General features: G+C 39.8%; 1 protein-coding gene across 12 annotated transcripts in view; it reads right to left on the reverse strand.

The window, feature by feature from the left end:
* The window catches only part of FAM13A (family with sequence similarity 13 member A), a 112,231-nt gene that overhangs the window by 26,211 nt on the left and 60,905 nt on the right, over nucleotides 1-25,115 (reverse strand). For 7 of the 12 annotated variants that reach the window (XM_015861213.1, XM_015861212.2, XM_015861215.2 and 4 more), the window contains 6 exons: nucleotides 17,779-17,820; nucleotides 9,882-9,926; nucleotides 7,788-7,967; nucleotides 4,761-4,947; nucleotides 1,211-1,287; nucleotides 429-471 (listed from right to left, as the gene is read on the reverse strand). In XM_015861213.1, the coding sequence (XP_015716699.1) occupies nucleotides 429-471; nucleotides 1,211-1,287; nucleotides 4,761-4,947; nucleotides 7,788-7,967; nucleotides 9,882-9,926; nucleotides 17,779-17,820 (574 nt within the window). The remainder of the gene's footprint in view (nucleotides 1-428; nucleotides 472-1,210; nucleotides 1,288-4,760; nucleotides 4,948-7,787; nucleotides 7,968-9,881; nucleotides 9,927-17,778; nucleotides 17,821-25,115) is intronic. The other 5 variants (XM_015861214.2, XM_015861222.1, XM_015861217.2 and 2 more) reach the window with 4 other exon arrangements.

Genomic DNA, 25,115 nt, shown 5'->3' on the forward strand with positions numbered 1-25,115 from the left:
TTATCAGATAACAAGCCACACTGGAGAAATTGTAAATAAAAGATGAAAATTATTTTAGATACATCAAAAGACACAAGCTAATCTTGCTACCCTGAGAGATAATCAGTTACACACTCTATTCACAATGACTGCAAAGGAACTCATAGTCACTCAAAATCGTACTTGACTTCAGCTCATGCTTCTAGTTTTGGCAAGGAGGGATTGAAGGGACTGAAGCAGATGCTTTCAGGCTCATCAAGGGTTGAGAGCCTTTTATGTAAGTAAAAAAGGAGAAGGAAGGGAAAGAAAAAGCAAACACTAACTCCACTTCTCTGGGAGCAACAATGTTTCACTGGGAATATAGAACATGCCTAACTACTTGTTTCTACTCAATAAAAAGCCCATTTAGAGTCCACAAAACTGAAATGGGGAAAAAAAAAATTACCAACCTGAGAGTGCCTGAAAAAACCCTCACCGCTTTCACTTTCTTTGCTACAAAACAAAACAAAACAAAAACAATCAACATATTACAAAACAAAACCATGCTTGTCTTATAGTAAAAACAACCATGACTCCTGGACACCCAAGTTTTCAGATATTTCAGATACTCCACATTTGCTGATGCATTTCATTAAATGGGATGCTGGCTTACAGCACTTCAAGATGCTAAGCTATCTGTTTTGTTTCTTAGGAGCTATTTGTACCTTTAATACAAACAAACACACCTTTCACAACAAGCATATTTGTGGAGAGAAATGTCGTACTAGGAGAGCAAAGTGCAGCTGTTATACAGCTGTCATAGGAGAGTGGAGCAAAAAGAAAGGGGCTGACTCCCAATCAGAAGGCCAGGTGAGACATGCATGATTGCTGTGCAGTCTCCTGTGAGGAGCATGCAGGTTCAGATGCCTGCAGCTCAACTTCTTTTCAAGTCTACACCACCAGCAAATTCTGTGTTGTTCCTTATAGGCTGGGAGAAGAGACTTGCTGACATCATACGGTGTGGGCTAGAGCCCACACAGTGTGAGCAGTTACTCCATACAATTGCTATCTCAATTATCAATATACAATCTCATATACAATCTCAAGCTAACATGGTAACAAGTAACACTGTTCTTCAGCATAACTAAATGTAACCTTCATATTCTGTCTCTGAGTACTACAATCATGGGGGAAATAAAGTGTACATATATTTAATCAATTTAAAAGAAAAAAAAAGGAAAAAGAAAATCACCTTTCTTCAGATAAAACTTCCATGTCATCAGGTCCTGTTCTGTCTATAGGCCTGGATGAGCTAAAGCTTTCCATACTCTGCAATACAGTAAATGTTAAAGCAGTGAAATACATGAGAGAAACAGATTCAAACCACAGGCCATTAATCAAATACAGAAATATCCAACAGGACTGCTAGAAACAAGACAGCAATCAGACTACTGCCTGTTGTACACGTATAATAAGAGAACCTGCAGTGGAAACAACTACTCACTGCTTCTTTTGTCTCTTTCATCAGTTGACCTCAAAATGCTGAATGATATCCTACAGTTCCTATTTTACAAACACTAAGCAAGTGAGAAATTCTGGGTTATGTAAAAGTCCTGCCAGAGCAGGTACCAAAATCCAGAGCATCTTCCCAGCAGCATTAATTATGCTCATCTTAGAAAATATTCCTTCTTAGACAAACCCTTCCGTAGTCTCTTCTCAAGTCATTAGGAGCATACAGACACTGCTGTCTGCACAGAGGTAATGTTAAACTGTGCTAATATGAACGCAAGGCAAGAAATCCAACTGATTACAACAACATGCACTGAAATTGTCTTGGTAACCATTAGCAATATTAAGGCTGATGTCCTCTGAGTGCCTGAGAAAGTACTGCGAAGACAAGCTGGACTCTGGTATGTCCTTGATGAATATACAAAGGAATTATGCTGTTGGTTTCACTCTTCCACAAATTTCAACAGTGAAACATGCTGTCAGCATGGATTTCTCTGTCTGCAAGCTCAAAGGTGGTTTTCTGTTCTATTTTGATATTTTAAAGTTGCTGAAGAATGGGGACACAGAACTGTCACTCTGGAAATATGAACTGAAATGCTGCACAAAGAAGCAGCAATACTCTTTGTGGCTTACTGATGGTGAAATTCACAGGAAAAATCAAACCCATAATCTGAATTGATAGGAATATATATATATTTTAAATAAACTGTAACAGACACTATGTTTGTATGTAATAATTCTATTTCACTTTCTGCTGACATTGACTTGGTCATAGAGCATCTACAAAAAAAAAAAAAAAAAAGAAAAAGAAAAAAAAAGAAAAAGAAAAAGAAAAAAAAAGAAAAAAGAAAAGAAAGAAAAGAAAAAAAAAAAAGAAAGTAAGCAGAAGTGAAGTGATTGGTGCTGAGTTCTTTCATATTGGAAATACACTTCAAAACTGCCTCAGTGCTGTAACTAGAGTGCACTCCTGAAAAAAGCCTTAAAGAAATAAAACAGTGCACACCACACCAAAGGTACAGATGGAAAACAGAATGTTGCCCTTTTGGGCACATGAACAGGAGGTTTCGTACTCTGATATTCTTAAAGAAGAGGAAGGAAGTGAGTGGAGAGGAGCGTGGCTGTTGGGGCAGCCACAGCCCCCCCTCACCCACTGCACCTCCAGCCCTGTAGAATTAAATGGCTCAGTTATTCTCGCCTTGCTTAATGAAATTCTCCAAATCCTAGTGGAACCTGGCTACTGTGACTCAAGTGCAGTTACAAGCTTTTAATGTTCCTTTGCTTGGAACCAATGGAACTGACCATTTTTCCACTGCTGACTTTAGCTTTTGAGTCAGATTTGCTTAGACAGCTAAGAGAAGAGCTTCTACACACTGTCCTACATATTCTTTCAGGCTTTGTTGCTAGAGATGGAAGATTAAAGAAGGTGAGGAAGAAACAACAACATCTCAACCTTGTTTTCCTGGGAAGGTCCTATTAGCAAAAGCAGGTTATGTCCTGTTATACCTCAAGTAGCTAAACCAACCTATTATTTTAAGGGTAAAGATATAGCCAAAAGAAAGCTAAGCCACCACACATTGCATCCTGCTGGCAGTCTCAGATATGTGAGTATTAAATAAGCGCATTCATGAAAGCTTAAAGAGCAGCCTGTGCTTTTATTTCATAAAGAGTAACATCATACTCTCTGCAGGCTGTTTCATAACCATGCTCCTATTTGACAATTCCGCTGTGACAATTCTGGCAAAGCAAGCAAGGACAATACTGACAGGATAATCATCTTAACCAAAGTGCTCTTTGTGCGAGGTCAGTCTGTTATATGTTGCTTTCAGCCTTTGTCCCTCCAGAATTCAAAAACGACCCAAAAAATGAAGGTCAGGGCAAAGTCCAGTGGAGACAGGTAAGGACATTTCAAGACACTGAGGACATTTCCTTCAGGAACTTTTGAAGAATTTAGGAATGTTTTTCAGGTCCTCAGTGTACACTTTGAATGGAAACTTTTGATGGTCTTTCTTTCCCCGGACACTGAATCAAATTGTTATTTACACTGATGCTGCTGTGCATTGTGTGGGTGCATAGTAGAAGCACAGAAAAGAGTATAAGCACTTGATGTACACCTGCCTTCAAGCCCATAGTACAATCAAAGACACAAAGTAAGAAGCACGTGCTCTTTTGTGAAGCATCACACACCAGTAGGTTACTGATACTGACTTAATCTAAGCACAGTCCACAATTATTGGCATCTTGCCTTCTTTTTATCACAGAGAGAAGCCAAATCTGCCTCTCCTTAGGATCTCTGCACAGGGCAGAGCATTAGACCATGGCAGTTTTGCAACCTAAACAAAATGAGTCACAACACAATATTACATTAAGAAGGAACTCAGAGCAGACTAAAACTTAAAAGGAACTGCTCTGCAGTTCAGAATTCTGATATTTGCACACAGCTTTCACTGTTATCAGTAGCTGCATGACCAATGCGTGGTACCAGACACCAGGATACATCTACAGTAAGCAGAAGCCACACTCAAGCAAAATACAGTTTCTCAATTGCTGACGCTATGATCAGCATCCAGTTGGCTGAGAGGGAAGGAGGCCACATCAGTTTTATTCTACAGCATGTAAAATTTGGCAAACTCTCTTCTACTGTGAAGGTCACACAAGAATAAGCTGCATAAATTTCATGGTATTCCAGATTTTTAGAGCACTATATATGTGCCCACTATACCTTCCCAGTAAAGTCTGGCTAGAAAAATAATCTTGGGGACCCACTCACTCCAAAAGTGTTTTGCAAACTGCAAACATGACAGTAACATGTAGGCTGCAGGGAAAAGGAATAAAATGCATTTTATCATCTTATCAGAAAGACATTTGGGATCTGTGGTTTCATAACTTGACAGGAACATAAAAATAAACTCAACCTTAAAACATGACCCTGTATCTGAAGTTCCAATCACCTCATAAGGGTTTTGAAAGACTGGGAAAAAGAAATTATATCATTTTTCTTTTTCTATGATACTTTCCTAAATACAGAAGACATCAGAAAAAAAGCCATGCAAAGAGAATATGACTACAATGGAGTAAGAGGATCACAGTGGAAAAATAGATTCTTGATGCCTCTTTACAAAGATTACAAGTGCAGAGATCAGTATTCCCCATAATCAAAAAGAGGCACTTATACATGTATTATTAAATATGCAGCTACCAGAGGGAACAAGATGTGTACTGAAATAAAAAAAAAAAAAAAAGACTTCTTCCCACCCTAATACAAGGTGTCAACATAGTGCAGCGTGCCAGCTTACCACAGGACTATCCTGGTTGTCATTAAGCTCTGAAAGTTTGGTGCTGGATTTCTGTCGTTTTGGTTTATTCCTTTCATTAAGATATCCAGAGCTGTTGTCTTGTAATTTTTCTACTTCTTGAGTAGTTAGAATACAGTCTTCGAGACTGCTGAAACCAGATGGAATGTTCTCCTTGTTGATGACTTCCCTAAAACAAAAAATGTCATTGAGAAAATGTTTAAAATGCTCTCCCGCTACATTTATGGTAGCAATACAGAAATGTATTATGCTGACTGGTGCAGTTCCGGCAACATCTTCTACGCCCTATGAAACCAGTATCTCTGGTTCTTCCAACTGCAGCAAACAACATACACTGTGAAATATTAAATCCTACTGAGGAGTGAAAGCCAGGTGTACAGACGTCTGGTGAGAAAGCTGTCAAGGTCAACACTTGATTCCTATCTGACTAAAGCCAATGCAGAGAATCCCACTGGCTTCAGATAGAAGCTAGTCTAACTCCTAGTTGTCTGTTGTACTTTTATAGAGAATATGCAGCATATTTTCCTTTGAGACGCATGCTTTTAATATAGAAAACTGATTCACAGTTGTGTTGCAGGGAGCTCCTTTGGTCCATGACACTGTATAACCGTCCCTCTTACTCATTTTCTCAAATGCAAGAACAGGACAGTGGTGCTTTAGTCAAATGCTTGATTCTTGTTTGGAAATTACGCAAAATAAAAAAGGGAAAGCATACCTGCAATAGCAACACAACTAGGACAGAGGACTGTTCTGCTGCATTGGAAAGTGATAGGACAACTACCTTGAAGTCCATCATGTGACAAAGTAGCTGGGGCTTTCTGTGCTTGCAGGGTTTGCGTATGTTTTTCATGGGCTTGGCATACAGTTTATCTTTCCCTGCACAATTATCCTACTGGGTCCTTCAGCATGCAGACTTTTCTTCACAACCTGTTAGTGGTCTTCTACTTTATGCAGTAATGAGCAGGCACATATGTAACAGATAAACTATTGTATGGCAACAGAAGAAAAACAATGCATCCCATTCTTCACTAATACTATCCTGCCCAGGCTAAAGACTAGCTGCTCACACTTGACAAAAAACTGGAATATTTGCTAACTACTTTATGTGCAGCTGCCTTATAAAGTGCTGTGCAAGTCCAAAGCCTGCTTTCACAGACAGGAGCAGAATTTCTCTTGACTTGCAGTAGTGTGATAAGAAAACGGTTACTCTGCAGTATCTGGACAGTGCCAGCATGACAAAGTACTCAGAATTAAAACCAAATAACAAAGTTCCTGTGATTTTCTAGACCTCACATCTCTAAGGTTGGCTACTGGAAGAGAGATACAAAGAGATTATAGGATTAAAACTTCTCAGATAGTCCATTTGCCTCTCTGAAAGTTTTTACAATGTTCTGAGTGGATTTATTACATTCATGAAAGCCTGCAGAAATCACAGTCTGCAAAGCCTGGAACGGTATGTATGTATTTTTGTGATGAATGCTCTTCCGAACTGTACTAATTCTGCAGTCCCATCTTGTGACATTACAAATCCTCTTGTGATCCATCACAAGGCATGAAGATGAAGTCACTGGCAACCAAAGGGGTGTGTGTGTGGGGAGTAGTTTTGAAAGGATTTCTGAATTTTGATAATCCACCCCCAGAAGTGCCAGCACTCAGAACTACAGGAACCAGGGAAAATTATTTGAAACCCAGCCAACATTCAAAACTTCCAATGTGTTAAATTCTTGGCTTGGGCTTTAGGGGCTGAACGTGAACAACTGCGTCAAGATAGGCTTGAGTGCTCTAGGCAGCTCTGAAACGCTCTGTAACACAATGTAGAAAAAAACCCCGCAGTACTGTATGCTTCCAAACACGTACACTAGCCAGTCTTTGACCTACTTACCTGTGAAGCCTGTCAACAGGGCTACTAAACAAGAAAAACTACTGCATAGCTGCTGCCAGCTACTTAGGTGACTCGCAAGTGCTCATTTCCCAGTCCATCTTCACAGCACATTTTCATTCACTATGGAAATACCTTTTCTATTTTGTAACTATTGGCTTTTGTCAGTGTTGCCATATACTGGGAAATAACATAGCTGCAGTATTCACCTGAGGTACTAAAGGTTATGGTTCTGTGCAAAAGTGGTTTGGTAAAGAAAGGTGCAGATCCAACATGATTTGGAGAATTCAGCATCCAAGAAAAACAACAGCCTAGTTCTATATTTCATAATCTAATTGAAGTCCTAGCAGTCCAATACTACAGTCAAGAATACACAGTCTTCAGAAGAATTAGCACAGTGTTTAAAGCTAGATGTATCTGTAAGCACTGATTAGATGATGTGCTTGCAAAATCTCCAGTTACAATTCCTCAAAGATATCTATGTCTTGGACATGCATTTTTTAAAGCTGTGGTAGTTTATATCATGTTTGTACCACCCAATACATGCCACAACTAGAGAAGGATAAGAGGAAGACAATTGTATTATTTTTACTCTTTTATAGACATTTAATGAAAATTGCCACTAAATAACATTTAATATAACTTATGTTCTGATTAACCAGAAGGATCATTTCTACTTTCAGATGAACTCCTAGGGCTCTTTAATAGACCTGACCGTAAGCTGTGCCTACACACACAGAAGGAGAACTTAGTCCCATTCTGAATTCAGAAAAGCATTTAGAAGCAATGGTTTTTACTGGCTCTAGGGTCAACTGCTTGGGTATTTCCACTGAAACAATAAATACTGAAATGAAACATTTCAAGATACTTTAATTAAGAACACAACTACACTGCTATGGCTGGTTTCTTATCATGCTCTAGCCCACTCAATTACCTCTAACAAACTCCACATTTCTCAGCTCTCCCTGATGCAACAAAGCTCTGCACAGGCACTGCAGTCTGTACTTTGAACAGAAGGCAAGGACCAGTGCATTTCTTAACAGAACTACCAAGCAGTGCCTAGATAGAGGACACAACTAGGGTACACTTAATCAGATATACTTTCCAAAACGAAGAAATCAGGATCGTACATGTCTCTGTTTCTCCGGGCTTCCTCCTGCTCTTTGTGCTGTCGCCTCCTCTGCCTGGCAGACCCATTAGAAGAGGCTGAAGATGTTCCCGATTCAGAGTCCTCTGAACTCTGGCCGCCTGAGCCATGAACATCAAAGAGATGCTGCTCCACGGCTGAGCGGATTGTCTTCTCTAAATACCTGTCAAGCCGAAAAATAAGGTCAATTGAGCTCAAATAGTTTCTGGAGCCCCTTCTCTGCAACAGTACATAAAGGATGAGCGTCAGAGGGTTATGTTTTATTGCAAGGCAGTATAAAACGCACTAGGGCCCATGACATCTGCAAAGAACTAAGCCAAAATCTTCAGACATCTTGATGCTCAGGTCCTTCAGTGAAGCTGAGTTTTTCCAGTTCACTTTGCCCTTGAAAATTTCTAGGGTTCCTTGAACCTTCTGTAAAACAGCTGCTTTACTACAACCATCAACACTGGTGTTTAACTTTTACCCTCCACTTTAACATTCCTTGCTCTGACAAGAACTTTTTTGCCACCCAACCACGATGGCACTGATAAGTCTATGGTGCAATTAGAGCTCGGTAAGTCAACAAGTCATCTGCAAGGTGATTCAGTGCAGTCTCACAGGGGGATGAAAATATGCTAACAACACCTCACTGTACACTCCACTCAGTGACTGAATACAGATCTGGCTCTGAGCTCATGCTGTTTTTGCATTGTTCTTGTGCCACAAATGCACACACCCGCAGCTACTCTCAGAGTACTCTGGTGTGAGATTGCTATCATGCCCCCTGGCACTAAGAGAGGTTCCACACAAGCCACAGCAGGGGAGCCTCTGAAGTTCCATCAATTAAAGTTGTCAGGCTGCACAAACTTCCAACACAACCAAATCTGCTCCATTTTGGCACTTACATTTCCTTATAATATTTCCTTCCTTCCTTAACCAGAGGAAGTTTTAATGGGCAAAATCTAAATAAGGCACTTTTTACTTTTTAAGCATCTTTAGGAAACACATTTCTATGCCTCCTTGCCCCACCCATGTTTCTTGTGATGCTTTAAGTAGTCTGCTGAAGAAAAAGTTTTTCAGGCATGCCTGACCTAATTCCCTGTATAACTTCAAGTGTTTTTTCCATAATTAAAAATATTTGCAAAATATTCTAGTTAATTTTCAACTTGGTAGTTGTAAGTATGTGAATCTACACCTGGGCTGACTTCTTCAGGGGACCTGATCCAGGTCTACAAATATCTGAGGTGTGGGTTCAAAGTGGAGAGACCAGGCTCTTTTCAGCAGTGTGTGGAGACAAGGGGAAATGGAACAGAAACTGGAGCATAGGAAGTTCTGCACAAATGTTCAAAAGAGCTTCTTTACAGTGAGGGTGACGGAGCACTGGAACAGGCTGCCCAGGGAGGTTGTGGAGTCTCCTTCTCTGGAGATATTCAAGACCTGCCTTGACACCTACCTGTGTGATCTGGTGTAGGAAATACGCTTTGGAAAGGGGCTGGACTTGATGATCTCTGGAGGTCCCTACCAACCCCTGCGATTCTGTGATTCTCCAGAGGATTTGCAAAAGCTGTTGCTAAGCTGCTACAGATTTAAGTCTACCGAGACTACATTTCCTGAAAAAGTCAAAAGGTCTCAGCAATTGCAGAAAAATCTTATGGTTCAACTTGAGCACATCTGTATGTCATGTATTGACAAGAATCAGTCCTACAGTCCCACCAACCTCTGTCAGGGGCACCAACTTGTCAGCTCTGCCACTGGAATTAGTGCAAAGAGATCAAGTCCTGTCCTTTGCTGAGACAGGACTGGGTGCAAAATAAGAGCATGAGGACAGCACAAATAGCTTCTCTATACCTGCAGAATCTGCCTAACCAAAACATCACAGGACAGTGCAATGGAAAAAAAGAAGGACCTGAGAATTTTTCAGGAGGAGGAGATTTATGATCATTGCAGATGCTTTGTTTGGAAACAAAGTCCTTTTTGTTTGTGGAAGAACAACCCTTATGGAGAAATCAAAGAATAACCAGCAATACTTCAAAAACTTTAAATATATTAAAAAAAGAAAACAAAACAGCTAGAAAACAGTAAAAGAGACACTTACTCTCCTGTAGCAGGAATGTTACTACTGACTTGTGATACGTGGGTGCTGTGTAAAATAAAAAAGAGGAGAAAGTTACATCTACTAAGTGCAATAATGCCTTGAAACATTTGCTCTTTGCAGCACTAAGAAAATATTTAGAGATTGCATGCACATGCTACAAGTTTTCCCCTTCAGGAATTTTGGCTCCCAGTGTTGTGGCACATTTTGACAATGCCAATAGCCTCAAGAACTCATTTGCCCTTCATCTAATGGAAAGGATTTTATCTTCAACACATTGCAGAGTTTGCTTTCTTGCAAGATTTCTGTGGCAGCAGGTTGCTATAATCTCATCACAAAAGTTCTTGCTTTTTGAGGCTGACTTGAAAATGTATGACAGCAAACTTAACATTGAAGAACTTCTAACTATTAATTGAGGAGTAAGGAAAGCAGCCTCTTCGCTTCAAAATAGTTCTGCAGCTCTCTGGTGTTAGTGCTTTTAAAAATAAAATGCATGCTTCTTTTCCTTTTCCCTTTCAGGCTGTGCCCAAGCTCAGAAGAGCTGACACAGCTCCAGGTGTCACTCCTTGCTGCTGACGTGCCACCTCGCACAGCTGCCGCTGCTCTCCTCCCTCAGCACAGGGCCAGACTCAGCTTAACCAAATCCTATCCCAGCTGCTACTCCAGTGCTGACTCAACTCTAGAGATAAGGTGGCACATGACCCCTGTGACCATTCATCAGCCCTCTGATCCAAGTTAAGTCAGACACGTTACAGGCCTAGAGGGTTCATTTTGGTTTCTCCCTGTATCAGCAGAATTAGTAGTGTGACTGCTTGATGAATTCCAGAAAAGTGCGGACAGGTTACAAGACAAAGTGCTTTCTGCCAAAGTGGTCATTTGCTGCTTTCAGCCTCCAAGAGTTTCTCACAAACTGTTTCAGTGCAGAAGAACCAGTAACAGCCAACTTCCCTTCACTAGCCAGAGGCTTCCTTTCTGCTTCCCTTGAGTACAAACCCACAACCCAAGCTGCAAACCAGACACACGTGCTTTGCTCTCCTCTGCTGAGCCACTGCCTCCACCTCAGTTAACCAGCATACCCCGACTGCACACTCATTCCCTCCAGGCCTTGCTCACTCTGTGCTGACCTCTGGTCCAGACACAGCTCCCTAGAGCTGAGGCACAGCATGAAAGCTGTCACGTATTTCCCAGTGGATTCCACATTGCCTACACAACACCTGAGTAGCTGTGTTATTCGAATGAGATCATGAATGGGAGACTCACAAACAGGCATTAAACTGCTGTACTTATGATTTCAGACATGTAACCTACATGTAGAAAAAAAGAATTGCACGATCCTTCTCTTCTCACATGCAACACCTTGACTATTAACTATTACATGACTTTGCAATTTGAAGTTCATATTTCAAGCATCCTCCTTGCTTTCCTGCTTACTTACACAAAGTACTCGGCCTCTTCTGAACCTGAAACTATGTCTTAAGATCTGGCTTTCCATGTGAGATGGTTTAACAAATAAGCTGCTAGTGTGGAAGGCTAAACCACATTATTATATGAAATTCATCTTATGGCTACAGCTCCTACACGTGGGTTAGTTAATACTGTATCACCTTTCTATAATGCTTACATGCAATCCATACTGAGTGGGATATTCTTTGCATCACACCTTCTTACTCTGTTTTGCTGTCAGGAAGGTGGTGAAGAGAAAGGGAGATAGGATTGTTTGGATTCTAGTCTTTTGAAACGTTCCTAAGATGTAGGCATAGCAATCCATCAGACAAAGCAGAAAATATCCGGAAATAGCTTTTCCTTCTACAACTAACAGGTTAACAGTGTGTGAAAACTCAAAGCCCTATTTCACATAAACCTAATGAACTGCTATGAGAGTGAGAGTTCATTCTGTTAACCCCATGTGCAATGTTCAAGGCCAACCAACAGCCACTATCAGCAAACAACTCGCATCAGGACCTTCTTAACACAAAAAGAAGAATCAAATGATAAAGCTGCCAAAAAATGCCTGAACAAAATGACAAAAATGTTTGTGATTCCCAAATACATTCTCAGTTTGCCACATGTTTTACTAACATCAATTTAGTTTTAAATACATTATGCTTCCTAATTCATAATGACACCTACCTGCATGACAATTGCTTTGTGGTATTTAGAAGAACAATATTCAAACTATATTCTGTCAGAGAGCCAGTAATATGGTGATTTTTAAACTACTCATACAAGGGAAGTACATACATAGTTGCAGGCCAGCTTAGCAAATGACAGCAAGTGAAGTTATCACACTCTCCTCTTACTAAACCTCTCCTAAGGTGCTTCCTTATCTGCTGAATGTGACTTTGATCTTAGACCTATGATATTTTAAGCCCTCTTATTCTCTCTCTCTCTCTCTCTCTCATATGGAGATTTAATTTAAATCAGAGTTTTCCCAGATGATCTAAATTTCACAACCTGTAACTTTCCTTGTTTCATTTTGAAGTTTAGCTAAAATGCACTGCTAAATTGGCATTGGCATAAACCAGGCATGCAGGATGCATCCTGAGGCATTTTCCAATCTTCCTGGGTGGCAAAAGTCAGTCCATCATTAGATTTACGCTTCACAGAACAGGCGAAGAAAGCCATGTCCAGAAGAGCCCTTTTGGCATGCCCTATTATGCTGGGAGCTGCCTCAGATGGACTGCTTTGTTCATGAAATCATCTGGACAATGAGAAAACACGTTCTACTTAGGTTAATTATTTTCTCCTCTTGTCTGCTCCATTTCACTGATGGATAGGGCCAATCATCTCCACAGCTAGATTACATTTATTAAATTATGCACCTGTTGCAGAACACACTGAGAAATAGAGACTGTTGACATGAACTAATGGTTCTTCTACTGCCTGTACCATGAAGTAGCAGGAAAGAACTCCAGTGCTGGGGATTTTTACTTTCAGAGAGCCAGTAAAAAAAAAAAAGCTATAAACTCTTGGATTCTTGCTACCCTCACGCTTTTCCTTTCAGGAAGTCTGACCTTTGTCACTTCTCAGTGCTTTTTAGCTTGTTTACTAAGGTCTTTTGTTACTCCCACATATTCAGGTGACCCCCCCGGATTATATCTTGCTTCACACACAAGGTAAATCCTTCCTTTACAGATTCTTCTTTCATTCCATTTCAATCTCAAGTACATGAAAAGCTGTATTTTCATCATTAAATCTCTGCCACCCCAGCTAGTAACTGTAGACTTAAAGACATACACTGGAGAATTATGTTATGCAATAACTGCAATCTGCTTGGTCTGTATTGGGCATCTTGTTACAGCAAACAAATAACTGAATTGGATATCAAAATCCCTCTCCTGTTTTTCCACTCAAGGTGCTATTGAGCAAATCCTATCAGCATTCATGTATTAAAAGAGCACACTATGAATCAACCAGAACAAACTGACTTACTGGAGCAGCATTTTCCAAGATGGGGTTTTCATTTATGAAGCGAATAAATTAATTGCTGGACATATTGAACTGCCTAAATCATAAGCTGTACTTGCAATCTGAAACAAAGGCCACCCACTGCTGACATTTATGTATGATCCATTTGCTTTCTTTTTGGAAAGTAAAAATACTACTTGTTTTGCTTTTAAAAAACCAGGTATAACAATAAGAAATTCTTGGAACAGCCATAAAACAAATGAACATTTTGCCATTCCAGCAGAGGAGACAATTCTTATTTAAATTCCTTTAACATTTCAGATAGGAAACTTCTGAAATCCTCCCTAATACAGAGTTCCAGCACATGACCCAGGAAATTACTTTTTTTCCACAGTTACTACTACTGTCTAAGAATGGTTCTTTTTCCATGAGTGTTGAACACTGTGAGATGTAATGTTGCTGACCCACACAGGATCCATCTTAAGGCAACCATTTCATCTGACATATGTTCCTCAAAGAGAAGGATTGTGTTGGCATGAAGTGTGAAAATAATGAGATGTAAAATAAAGAGATGTGCTCTAAATTAATGGGAAGTCCCATCAAACAGAAAATATGCTTTCAGTGTTTCTAAGTATCTTTACACTTTTGCAAGCTCATATCCAATAATCTTCCTTTTAAACGTGGTACATTATATTTTACATTATTTCCTCACTATGCAGAAAACTAATCCCAAGAAAAGTAACTGCCTTGTTTAGTTCAGTACTCCTGCTGTTTTCATGCCCACTGGCGTTGTACTTCAGGTTGGGTGCACGCTGACACCTACTGTTTGAAGCAGAGACAGCACTGAAGGGTATTCAGATACGCTACCCAATCCACCTCTGCAAATTTAGACAGCTGTGTCTGTGCACAATCCTCTCCAGTCAACATTAATGTTCCTCTGTGGGGTATTCACAGCCTCCATATTTGGCTTCTGATTCAATCTGGATCAGATCACCTCCTTCCACTGAACATATAGAGTTCTCAGTGAGATGGTCCTCCTGATTCATGGTATGAAATCAGGACTCCCAGTTTCCCACAGCTCCACTAAATGACAGGGGTCCCTGGGTCTGAGATCCACACAGTAACTGGACGAGAACAAGAGCACCTAGCAGCCTCCTATCTATTTTCAGCCAGTGGTTGTATGATGAAGGACTATAGCACACAACCCATAACATAACCATTGATAAAAGCGTCCCACACCTTTAGGACTTCAGGAACTCTTAATGCAGGTCCCACAGATAAGGAAGTGTTCAATAGAAAGCCAAGCACCCTTCTGATCAGCTAGATTTAGATGACAGCAAATTCAGTAAAACATCATACCTGATATACTAGGAATGCTTGACGTGTAATATGTAAAATGAGTTGCCCTATGTAACAACTGTTAAAAGGGTAAACAGCTGTATGAAATACTTCCAACAGGATATCAGTACTTACAGAGAAATGAAGTACTGTAACAGGTGAAACTGCCCAGTGTCTTGCCCTGAACTCAAGGGTATCTAATGCAATTTTGACCTTGCTTGTGATGTCAGCTCTCATCACAATTTTGGTTTAAGACTCTGCATATTAACAAGGATGCTCCCACACTTCAAAGTTTTTTCCTTTTTCTCCTTTAATATGACTCTGCCTTACTTCAAGATGTACTCATTAGGAAACTGCCCTGAAAGCATCTATATGACTCACATCAAAACTAAGGTTTGATATTCAAGCACAAAGCACGTCTGTAGATTCTCTGTCTTTTAAAACTCATTGCACATGTTGAGCAAAAGTGTGCTAATGGGGAATTGCCTTTGCCAGATGCTGTTTAATTACATGAAACTGCATACTGTTTCTCAGTATAATTACTCACATTCCCATTCATATAATGGAATTAAAAAATCCATAGTACTCCTCATATAACTATCTTGACTCCCTTTTCCACAAGGTTTAATTACAAAAGCTTTTGGAACATAAATGCCCTTCAGGCATGACTCCCTAGAACAATCAATCATCCACCAAGGTTTTCCTCCTGTTTCAACAGTGCAGAAATCTCCTTGCCTAGTACTAAATATAGTTGAGTAAACAGTCTTACCAGGGAATACAGAAAAGGAAAGGACAGCCCTGCTCACCAGCAACTGAATGGATTCAAACCACAGAACTCCATCTCAAAAACTGACCAAACTCTCCTCATCCTCCAAACGCCTAACAAGAGAGGGATTCAACTACGAAATTTCTAATAATGTACCTCAATTTATTCACTGAGTAATTCAATTAATTTTTTATCACTACAGATTTTGCTATTTAACAAACCTGCCTTCCCCTCTGTCTAAAACCCAGATGAAATACTTGCACTCTAGTTAATTTCTTATGGCACATAAGTCTTCCCTACTCTTTTTTCCATTTTGTAACAGGCTTGCTTTCTTCCCTAAGGGTCTTCACAAACCTAATACCTTTAAAGTATGTTCTAGTGAAATTCCATGAAGCCTCATCTCAGCCTTGTACAAAGACATCCCTATTTCTCCACGTATGATTCCATTCTTTTACACCAGTGGCTATAGAATAAAAAAAAATCCACCACCATTTCTACAAGTGATCTCCTTCCTCTTCTCACAAAATACGTATAGGCCTCCTTCATTCCTTATTGATCTTTAGGGTCTCATATTTCATGGTAGTTTACCACAGTTCTTGTTAAACTTGCATCGTGTTTTGCCTCATTTACCACCTTTGTACCTCTAACAATTACTTTCTTTCCTATAGAGTAACAGTGATAATTAGTTCAGTTCTTGGTCATGACAAACCAATGTCTAAAGAGAAAACACAACACCAAAAGACCAATTCAGAATCCTAAGACAGGGAAATTTTAAAAAATCATGTACTGGTGGTATTCTGACAATTCTGAATAGGAGATAAGTCAAGTATTGGTGGTACACATAAAAATAACATCAAGGGAAACATCCCCATTGCTAGCTGACATGGTACAGTACTGCACTGTGTGGGATCAAGTCTCTGGTTTGGAGCTGGCAAAACTCATCAACCAGGAGACATAATCCTCCTTGAGTCTGGCAAAAGCCAAGCACTCTGCAGTGTCTGAAATATAAAGAGCTCTTGTTCCCATCTGATTAACTTGTTGCAAAATTACCTCTACAAAAACGACTGTATGAACAGGCTAGTGGACTAACTCATGATTCACTTGAAGAATTACTTAGTATTTCAGACTTTGTAAGTAATAAATATATTCAATCATCAGATGGATAAAGCAGACATTCAGAGAGGTCATTTAACAACTAACGTTCAAAACTGAAATAAACACATAAATAAACAAACAAATAAATAAATCACACACTTGTTAAAGTAGCATAAATGGCCCAGACACTACTAGCTTTCCTGCCAGACTGACTGCACTTGGCAGCTCAAGAGCACACATTTCTAACATGTGATAAATACAACCAAGACCTACAAGCTGTTAGCTTTATTTACAAGCAACTGTATCTCAGCAGTGCTACAAAAGATGCAAGCTTGTCCTGAAGCCTCATGTTGCAAGGTATGCTGCTCCTTCCCTGATCGTGCTTTGTACATTTTCTATGGTTTATATTAGAAAAAAATCTCTCAGAGAGAATCCAGCCTACGATGATAAAGAGGAATATATGCCAGACAGTTAACAAGAAATCACTGTAAGAATTCTAAATCTCACTGCTCTCACAAAAAGCACCACAGGGATTTCTTTTTATTTGTCTCAGCTCCATAGAGATCAAAGAAACCAATTATAATATCTGGCCCTTCTTTCTCTGCATCCCTTCACTGTTAATTGCCCTGGCTCCTGGACTTTCCCTCAGTATAAATGAAAGCACTGGATTTGAGCCTGCTACTGAAGTAAGCAGGGCAGACTTTCACTGTTGTCAACAGAATTAGTCCACTTTTTACAGGCAGTGACTTTGCCCTGTAGTTGGCAAAACAAGAAACTCTATTTGTTTGAATGCAGGCTGGCTGCATTCCCTCCAGGCAGGCAGAACTGTGGACTGAGGGCAGTCCCAGCTTTTCCATGCTGTCTGGGCTGCATCAGAGGAACAGTTGCTGTATGGGCTGCTGACTCACCATCTGGTTCCTGGTTTCTTTCTGAACAGCACATGATGTCAGTTCTTCAAAGCTCATGGCAAGAATCTCTCATGCCAACATACTGTAAGCTTGTAAATACAACTGTATTATGAAATGAAGAAAACAGGAAGCCAAAGTCCATCTTCTAATTAAGAATTTACAAGACTGGCACTGAAATCTGAGCCTCGTCTTTAAATATACAGTCTGCAGAAATTTTTTGACTCTCTGAAGAGTCATTCATCCCTCTAGCTGAGCAATAATTGTAACAATCGATCTTCAGTTTGATTACAGCCTGCTCAGACTGTCTGGCATCACTCCCCATATTTAATCCTAATAACAAGTCAATCCTATCCAGAGAAATAAATTAAAACAATTGAGTAAATACCTCACATAGAAGGGTGACATAGGCCGCTCATCCTCTTGGGAGCTAAAAACAAACAAACAAAAATGTTTTATGTTAGTACACTGCTCTCTTTTGTATTTGCAGCTCATTTACAGCTAGTCATTCACTCTGAAAAAGTGATAATAAAAGTGAAACAGAGCATTGATTACAGAGGTAACATTTACATCTACTTGGTCTGGTACCTGTACTCATGGAAGACTGCTTTAAGTTAAATTATTTGAATCCTGAGAATTACATTCATTTCTCAGTGTTCACAAACATATAACAGACCCACTGCTAAATGGTCAGGAGTCATTCCAGCTCTACAGGCATGCAAGGGCTATTCCCATAGCAACGATAAAGTATTTCTGCCAGCAGAACCACCCAAGCCTTTTGCTGCCTGTTGTTCCAGAATTAAACAACCTGCCTGCTGAAGTAAAATTAAGAGGAAAAAAAAAAAAAAAAAAAAGACATATTAGGGATCAAAGAAACAGTTATGTCTGTACGCATACAGTTAATAACTCCCTGGTTTCCTTTTTCCTGTTGAAAACTGATTTGATGATGCTGAAATGTGGCTTGGCTGCAGAGCTGTGAAACAACTGAAAGGCTGGTCTGACTGTAGCAAGGCAAGTCTGTATCTAATTCAACAGAATTCAAGAGAAACGTGTGTTCCTTGAGGACCTGAGGAAGCACCTCTTGGCTTGAGGTCAAGAGCTGTCACTGGCTACTATGGAGCTCCCCTGACAAAAAAATAACAAACAACCACACAAAACTGTTTCAGTGTCCAACTGGTCCATCTGAAGCGACTACTCTGTGCATGGCCCATTCAGCCTGCAGACACGTAACTCCCTAACTCAGCTCACTAGGTAGCTGCATGTGCCTATGCTAGCAAAAGGATAAGGATGAGTTGTGGAGTGGAAAGGCTTCAATGTAGAGTGGCCTGATGATCATTTGAGGCAACGTTAGGCTTTCCACTTTAAGAAGGGATTCAAATATAAACTTCACCAAACAAACAGTTGGACTCACAGGCATTTAGCCCTTGTATCTCATTCAATTAGAAATCTTGCTTTCCTCCAAGCACACAGGAAATGCCGCTGAGGTTGATTTGTCCCCAAAGGCCTTTTAATTGGGTCTGCTGAAGAGCAGAGTTACTTTCAGAGAAAGTAAAAAAATGGGAAGCTACATAAATTACTTTAAACAAAAGCAGAAAGGATAACATTTCACAGGCACTGAGAATCATGCATTAGCTTACTGGTTTCCCACTGTTTCAGAAGCCTGAGACTACACCAGTGATCAGCAGTTTAACATGAGTAGTCAGTCACTCAAACTGACAGAGAAGTCTAGGGATTTTCACTGCTTTTCAGTTTATTCAGAGGATGAAAGAATATTCAAGAATGCTCTGGGTAAGATGAACTCAACTTTGCACTCAAGTTACTTGGGGGCATCGACTGTCTTGAAACTCTGACCAACTTCAACAGAGATCTGAAGAAAATCAAACCTGAATATTGTTGAGAACATGGCCCGAGTCCACTAGTCTCTCAACTTTCAAAGCATTTTATTTATCAGTCTAGAAAAGCTTTCCTAAGCACAGAATAAAAGCCAAAGGAACATCACCATGCGTTTTGTAGCTAGGAGATGAAATGCTCACACACACATTCTGCAGCTTCCACTGAGTCAGGAGGAAGCTGTCTAAGCAAGATGAGCTGAAACTGGCCTAGAGCCAGGTAAGCACTGTGCTCTCACAGTGAATATAGCCAGGGGCAGATTTCACCACGGCTCATTTCAAATCCAGCCAATGTTATAACAGATTCACAAATATGAATGCTAAATCTATCCCAGGGGATGGGAGGTGGCAAGATGCAAGGGATCAGAAAGGCCAGGAAGGCAAACAGAGCAAAAAGTGAGAGCTAGCCAGCACAACAGAGAAATCACAGGGGTTTCTACTGTGTTGGTTGATTCCCCACTATGCCATAGATTTGTACATAGTTAGAGAGATCTACAGAAAAGACACTCCCATTCACTGTGATAGCATATCACACTGGCAGCCTGCTGGAAACATCGAGAAAAGCCTCATGGGTAACACAGAATGCCATAGAGTGGAAAGAAGAGAAGTAGCTTCTGAAATCGGGGCAGTCTGCCTAAGCTTGCAAGGCCTCTCTAACGCAACACTGACTGAATGGTTTTCAGCAGCTCCCTGAGACCACCAAAAGCACAGTTGCTTCTGAAAGCCATGCTACAGCTTCCACAAGCCTGTCTTAAGCTGCTTGAGCAAGCTACAGCTGGTTGCTGTTGAGAAACAATGATGGTCAGAGCAGGCTGAAAGCTGCTGCAACCAGGGCGGCACAGTGGCCTGCCCAAAAGCTAAGGAATACCTGGAGGATCTTTGTGAGATATAGTTATGGCTTTGAGACTGCCGAGGAGAAGGGAAGAGAGCATGTAAGTACCCCACAGGGCTGCTTTCCAGAAGATGACATGGACACAGGTAGGAACCTCTTCCAGAGCCAGACTCTCTCCCTTGATGGCATGCACTCTCTCAACTTGTATGCATAAGACGATCTCTTTAATTTAGCAAAAACAGAATATAAAAAGCATTTTTTTTTCCCCTTTAAAACCACTTTAAACTCACAAAGTTGCTGGTAAGTGTTTTGCTAAATTCATGGCAATGGCTGACCTTCTGATCTGAATGCAAGCAGGTCGTAATGGTGCCCATGAAACATGAAAAATCAACCACATCTGGAGAAAAGTCTACAGAGCCATCAGGATTTCTACCCATCCAGACAACTCCCAACAACCACAGAAAATGCTGTTTCATGTACAAGTAGGTGCTGTCATATCCACAGCAAATACCCTTTACCATGGTAAAAACCCTTCTGTGTCTCATGGTTTGCAATTAACTTGCAAGTCACAGAAACACGATACTGAAAAAGCCCAAACAACTTCCTTATAGTCATCCTCTGAACTAGTTGCATAACAGATCAGATGTAGTAGCAGCATTCAGCAGGGACTCAGAAACCTCTTGCCCTTCCTTCCTTTTCCCCCACAGGAAGGGTGATCACTGCTCCAAAAGTTCAGGTATTTTGAAGCTAAACAAAAATCATTATCCATGCATACAAAGCAACTGAGGAACAATGAGTACCTTACAAACATTAGCTGAGGGTTGGGAAAGGGGGGTAGAGAAACTGTAGACAACACAGAAAGTAAGAATAAATTTCATTTACATTACCAAAATTCAAAATTTCCAATGGTTTACAGTGATTACAGCTGTGCATAATCTTGTAGTGCTTTACAGTTTTACACACACAGCAGTTATGTAGCTGCATCCGGGATGAGATCAGCAAGATACAGATTTTTGAGAAAAACAAAATAAAATTTAACTTAAAAAGACCTTACATATCCAAGCAAAGCAGGTTATCCACTTCCCCCACCACAATCACCAACAACAATGTACCCCAAGCATCTTTCCCTAACTTCATACTCCTTAGGCAACTCCCCTATACAAGCTGGGAGCTTAGAGCTGTGTAAATCACAAACATATTTTAACCAGCTATTCCACAATCAGAATCCCTCCAGTTAGATGTTAGATCAATAGGCCCTACTGCAATCACATACTGCACAAGGATTCCATTTTGATTAATGTAGTTTATGAAATAAATAAGTATTAATGCTGTAAGATAATAAATGGATGTGCTTATGTTATACACACAAGCACAGCTAAGTTTTAAGAAAGGAATTAAAAATGTGTGTGAAAGGTTTTAAATCTGTGTATATCTAATCACATAGTTTGTGATATAAGAGACAGGGAAGCAAACAAGAATGTAAAAGATATGAATCATAAATGATCATCAGTTGATATTATGCAATAAAGATACTAGAAATTGGTTTAAAATCTTCCTTGCAGGACTCTTACTCATCATCACTCACACAACACTTATTGTAATAAACCAACAATGAAATAACTGCTTGCTCATTTTTAAGGCACCTTGTACTAAAGGGGATTTATTAGTACTACTAGATAGACCTTTCCAACATGCACTGTGTCCCTTCAAGAGAAAATGCCAAATCGTTAAGTCATACCCTGCATTCACCTGTACTTTACTCTGGCTGTGTAATTCATCTTTGAATACCTATGCAGAAAGAAATGCCTAATATCTGACCTGGTAAAACCAAGCCAGTTGTCCACAGTAAGGAGGATGCAAGTTATTTCAGAAGTGCACCTCCTATACCTACCTTGTCTGGTAAAGAACTGATCCACTTGACAAGCAGGTTTATAGAAGTAACTTATTTATTTGTTTGTTTTAAAGAACTTGTATTTTATGGCCAGAAGTCACTGAATACACTTGAGAAAGGAAAAAATAATTGAAAAAGGAATACATCAGCTACTTTATCAACTATCAGTGCTAAGTTAGCCAGGCAGGTGAATGCCAAACATAGCTCTCGCCGTCTTCTCAGACATAAATACAGCTCCTCTAAGTGAAGGGATTAAACCAAAATGGATTGCTCTTTCATGCAGTATGTGGAAGATCAATTTCTCACACTGCTATGGATACCTAAAAACCCTCCCTTCTTGCTAAAACAAACAACAAAAAAAGTAAAAAAATCAATCCTACTAAATTGAAAAAGAAAATAGAGGTTACTTTCTTTAAAAGTTTGTTTTACTGCTAATGGAGTAATATTGTTATGTTTGTGATCTTCAGTGAGCTAACAGAAAAGTCTGTCAGACTGGAAAGAATGCCAGTATCATCCTCCAGTTTGCTTAGCTCATCTTAGGCTTTTAAGGCCTGTGTGTTTGACAGCATTTATGCAAGGCATCCTTTCTGTCTCTAAAGTAGGAAACAGGAAAGCTTTGGTGAAGCCTAACAGTTAAACCAGTGGACATCCCCACCCCCTGTGACTCATGCAGCTTCACAAATGCAGATTTTAGAGAGGGCTTTATTGACTTTTTATAAACAACTAAATTGTTGATTGTTCCCCCCCACCCCCTCAATAAGCCCTGTTTTTATAGGGCTTTATTAGCCCTATTTTGCTTGCTCCTAATTATCAGCAATTCTTCCATCCTCATTTCCTGGCACTGCCTTACTCTTCTTGTAAAGCAAATATTACTTTCCTACCCTTCATTTCTTTTCAAAAGTTAAACTGAGCATTTAGTTAAATAAAAAAACGTGTAACTTTTACAACCCTGAAAATGTACTTTGACTCAAATGTCAACATTTTGCACCAGAGATGAAGGGCCAAGACACTGGCGGGGTTATGCTGCTCAGCCAAGGTCATGTTTTCCTACAGCCCTGCCATAGGCTCTATTTGTTCTGTCCTCAAAAGTTAGATAAAGGAATGGCTCTTTCTAACTGTGCTACAACAATTCTGGACTTCAAAAGAAATTGATTATTTTTTAGTGAGAATACTTTCCTCAGGCAATTAAATTGCTGCTTCTAATTTTAACGTGATCGATCAAAAGGCCACTGAAAATTCAGTGATTTTAAATTACTAACGATATCAGAAGATAGTGTAGCCTCTGGGAGGAGGAGAAGGAAGGTTAAATTTGGGTTACCTATTACAACTTGAAACTTTCTGTTCTCTTTTCACCATTCAGAACCACCATGCCACCTTGCATTATAAGACGTGCCATTTTTGTAATTGTGAGGGATTTTAACAATATTATCTATTTATGGGTTTTGATACTCAGCATTAACAACACTAAAAACAACTTCAAGGAACACCCAGTTCTGAGGTCACAGAAGTACATTCAGCTGAACATCTCCACTTATTCATGCATTCTTCAACTTTTTTTTTCTCCCCAAAGTTACTTTCCCATAAAAGTTATTTCAAGCTTGTGACAAATCCAAGACTGAATGTGTCATGAAAATTTATTGCATACATAATTTTTCATTAGACTGACTTACCCATAGTTTGTGCTTCATAGCAGTGGGTAAAAGGTAATGTTTCTCCACATGGGAAATAGAAGGGAATATAAGCTACTTGCTGCTATAAAGCAAGTGCTGAGGCATGTCATGCAAAAGAAGGATAAGATCGTGTCTAATGAGTGAGTAACCATAAATTTAATCACATATGATAACACTGCAGTGACACGACAGTCATCATTAAAAGCAGCACTTACCATCAATTGTTGAACAATGCCACCCTTAATCAGAAGGCGAGGGAGGAGAAATGCAATATACAGTAATCATGGGGTAGCACTAAGAAATGTGTATAGCCATTTCCCTATGACTGCCATTTCCATGCAAAGATCTTCATTTTCTCTGAAGTATAATTGTCATGGTAAAAAATAGTCTTCAGGCAGTCACATTTATATCCAGCCAAGCTTAAGGTAAAGTCATGCTGAAGTACCTGCTTAAACGTAAGTTACTCATCAAATGAGCAAAATGTCAAAATACAGGCTTATAGTTTGGCTTATTTATTCTTAATTCACACACTCTGCAAAATTTCTTCAATAACTATTTAAACATTGATCACCAAAAGATTCTTGTATCTTCCGTTTTCTCATCAGGCTTCTCAACCAAGTTGAGAGATCATGGCAAAATCACAGCAGAGCAATGTGACTGCAGAGCAGTGGAAAACAACCTCTTAGCCTTGCTAAAAGCATGATCTTCTGTGTCCTGTTTTATCTGGCATTCAACATGCCAATAGAGACAAGCTGAGGTGAATACGAATGAGCACTCTGTCACACACATGAGGAGTATGTTCCACTTATTCTATTTGCCACAGCTGAAGTTAAATCATTGGTACTCAAGCCTAGAATGGGAGATTTCAAATGCAGGAAAAGCTAACATGCAGTACAGCCATATGCACTGACAGTACACTGCATTGTCCACAGATATAACCCTGTGCAGTCTGTATGTGAGGGGAAAATGAGGTTGAGGAACATAGCCCGAACTGAAAAGAAATGGACTGGAGACATGTTACACACACTATCTCATTCTGAAGCAACACCAGGGAAGTACAGGCTTCCCCACAACAAGACAAAAGAGACACAATTTCTTGCTCATAAATGCCACTGCAAGAAAGAGCAGAGGCTGATTTTACATTTCTATTAACATATCTGAATCCAAAGCAATGCCTGACAGCATAATTTTGCATAATTATTTTCTACTCACTATCCTCCTGGATTGCAAATATGTTTATCTTTTATAAAATGACGTCAATGTTAAACAGCTTGCTTTTATTGTTTTACTTCTTAAACTAGTTGCGGCTTATTATGAAAGACAGGGCAGCATCTTTTCTTCTTCATGTGGTTTGGCAGCAGTCCTCACTAGGATAAAACTAGAAAATGGGCCAGAAAGAGGCAGAAGGCTCATACCAGCCAAAGTCTCACCTCTTGTGTAAAG

The sequence above is a fragment of the Coturnix japonica genome, chromosome 4 (genome assembly GCF_001577835.2).
Source record: "Coturnix japonica isolate 7356 chromosome 4, Coturnix japonica 2.1, whole genome shotgun sequence".
Taxonomy (NCBI): Eukaryota; Metazoa; Chordata; class Aves; order Galliformes; family Phasianidae; genus Coturnix; species Coturnix japonica.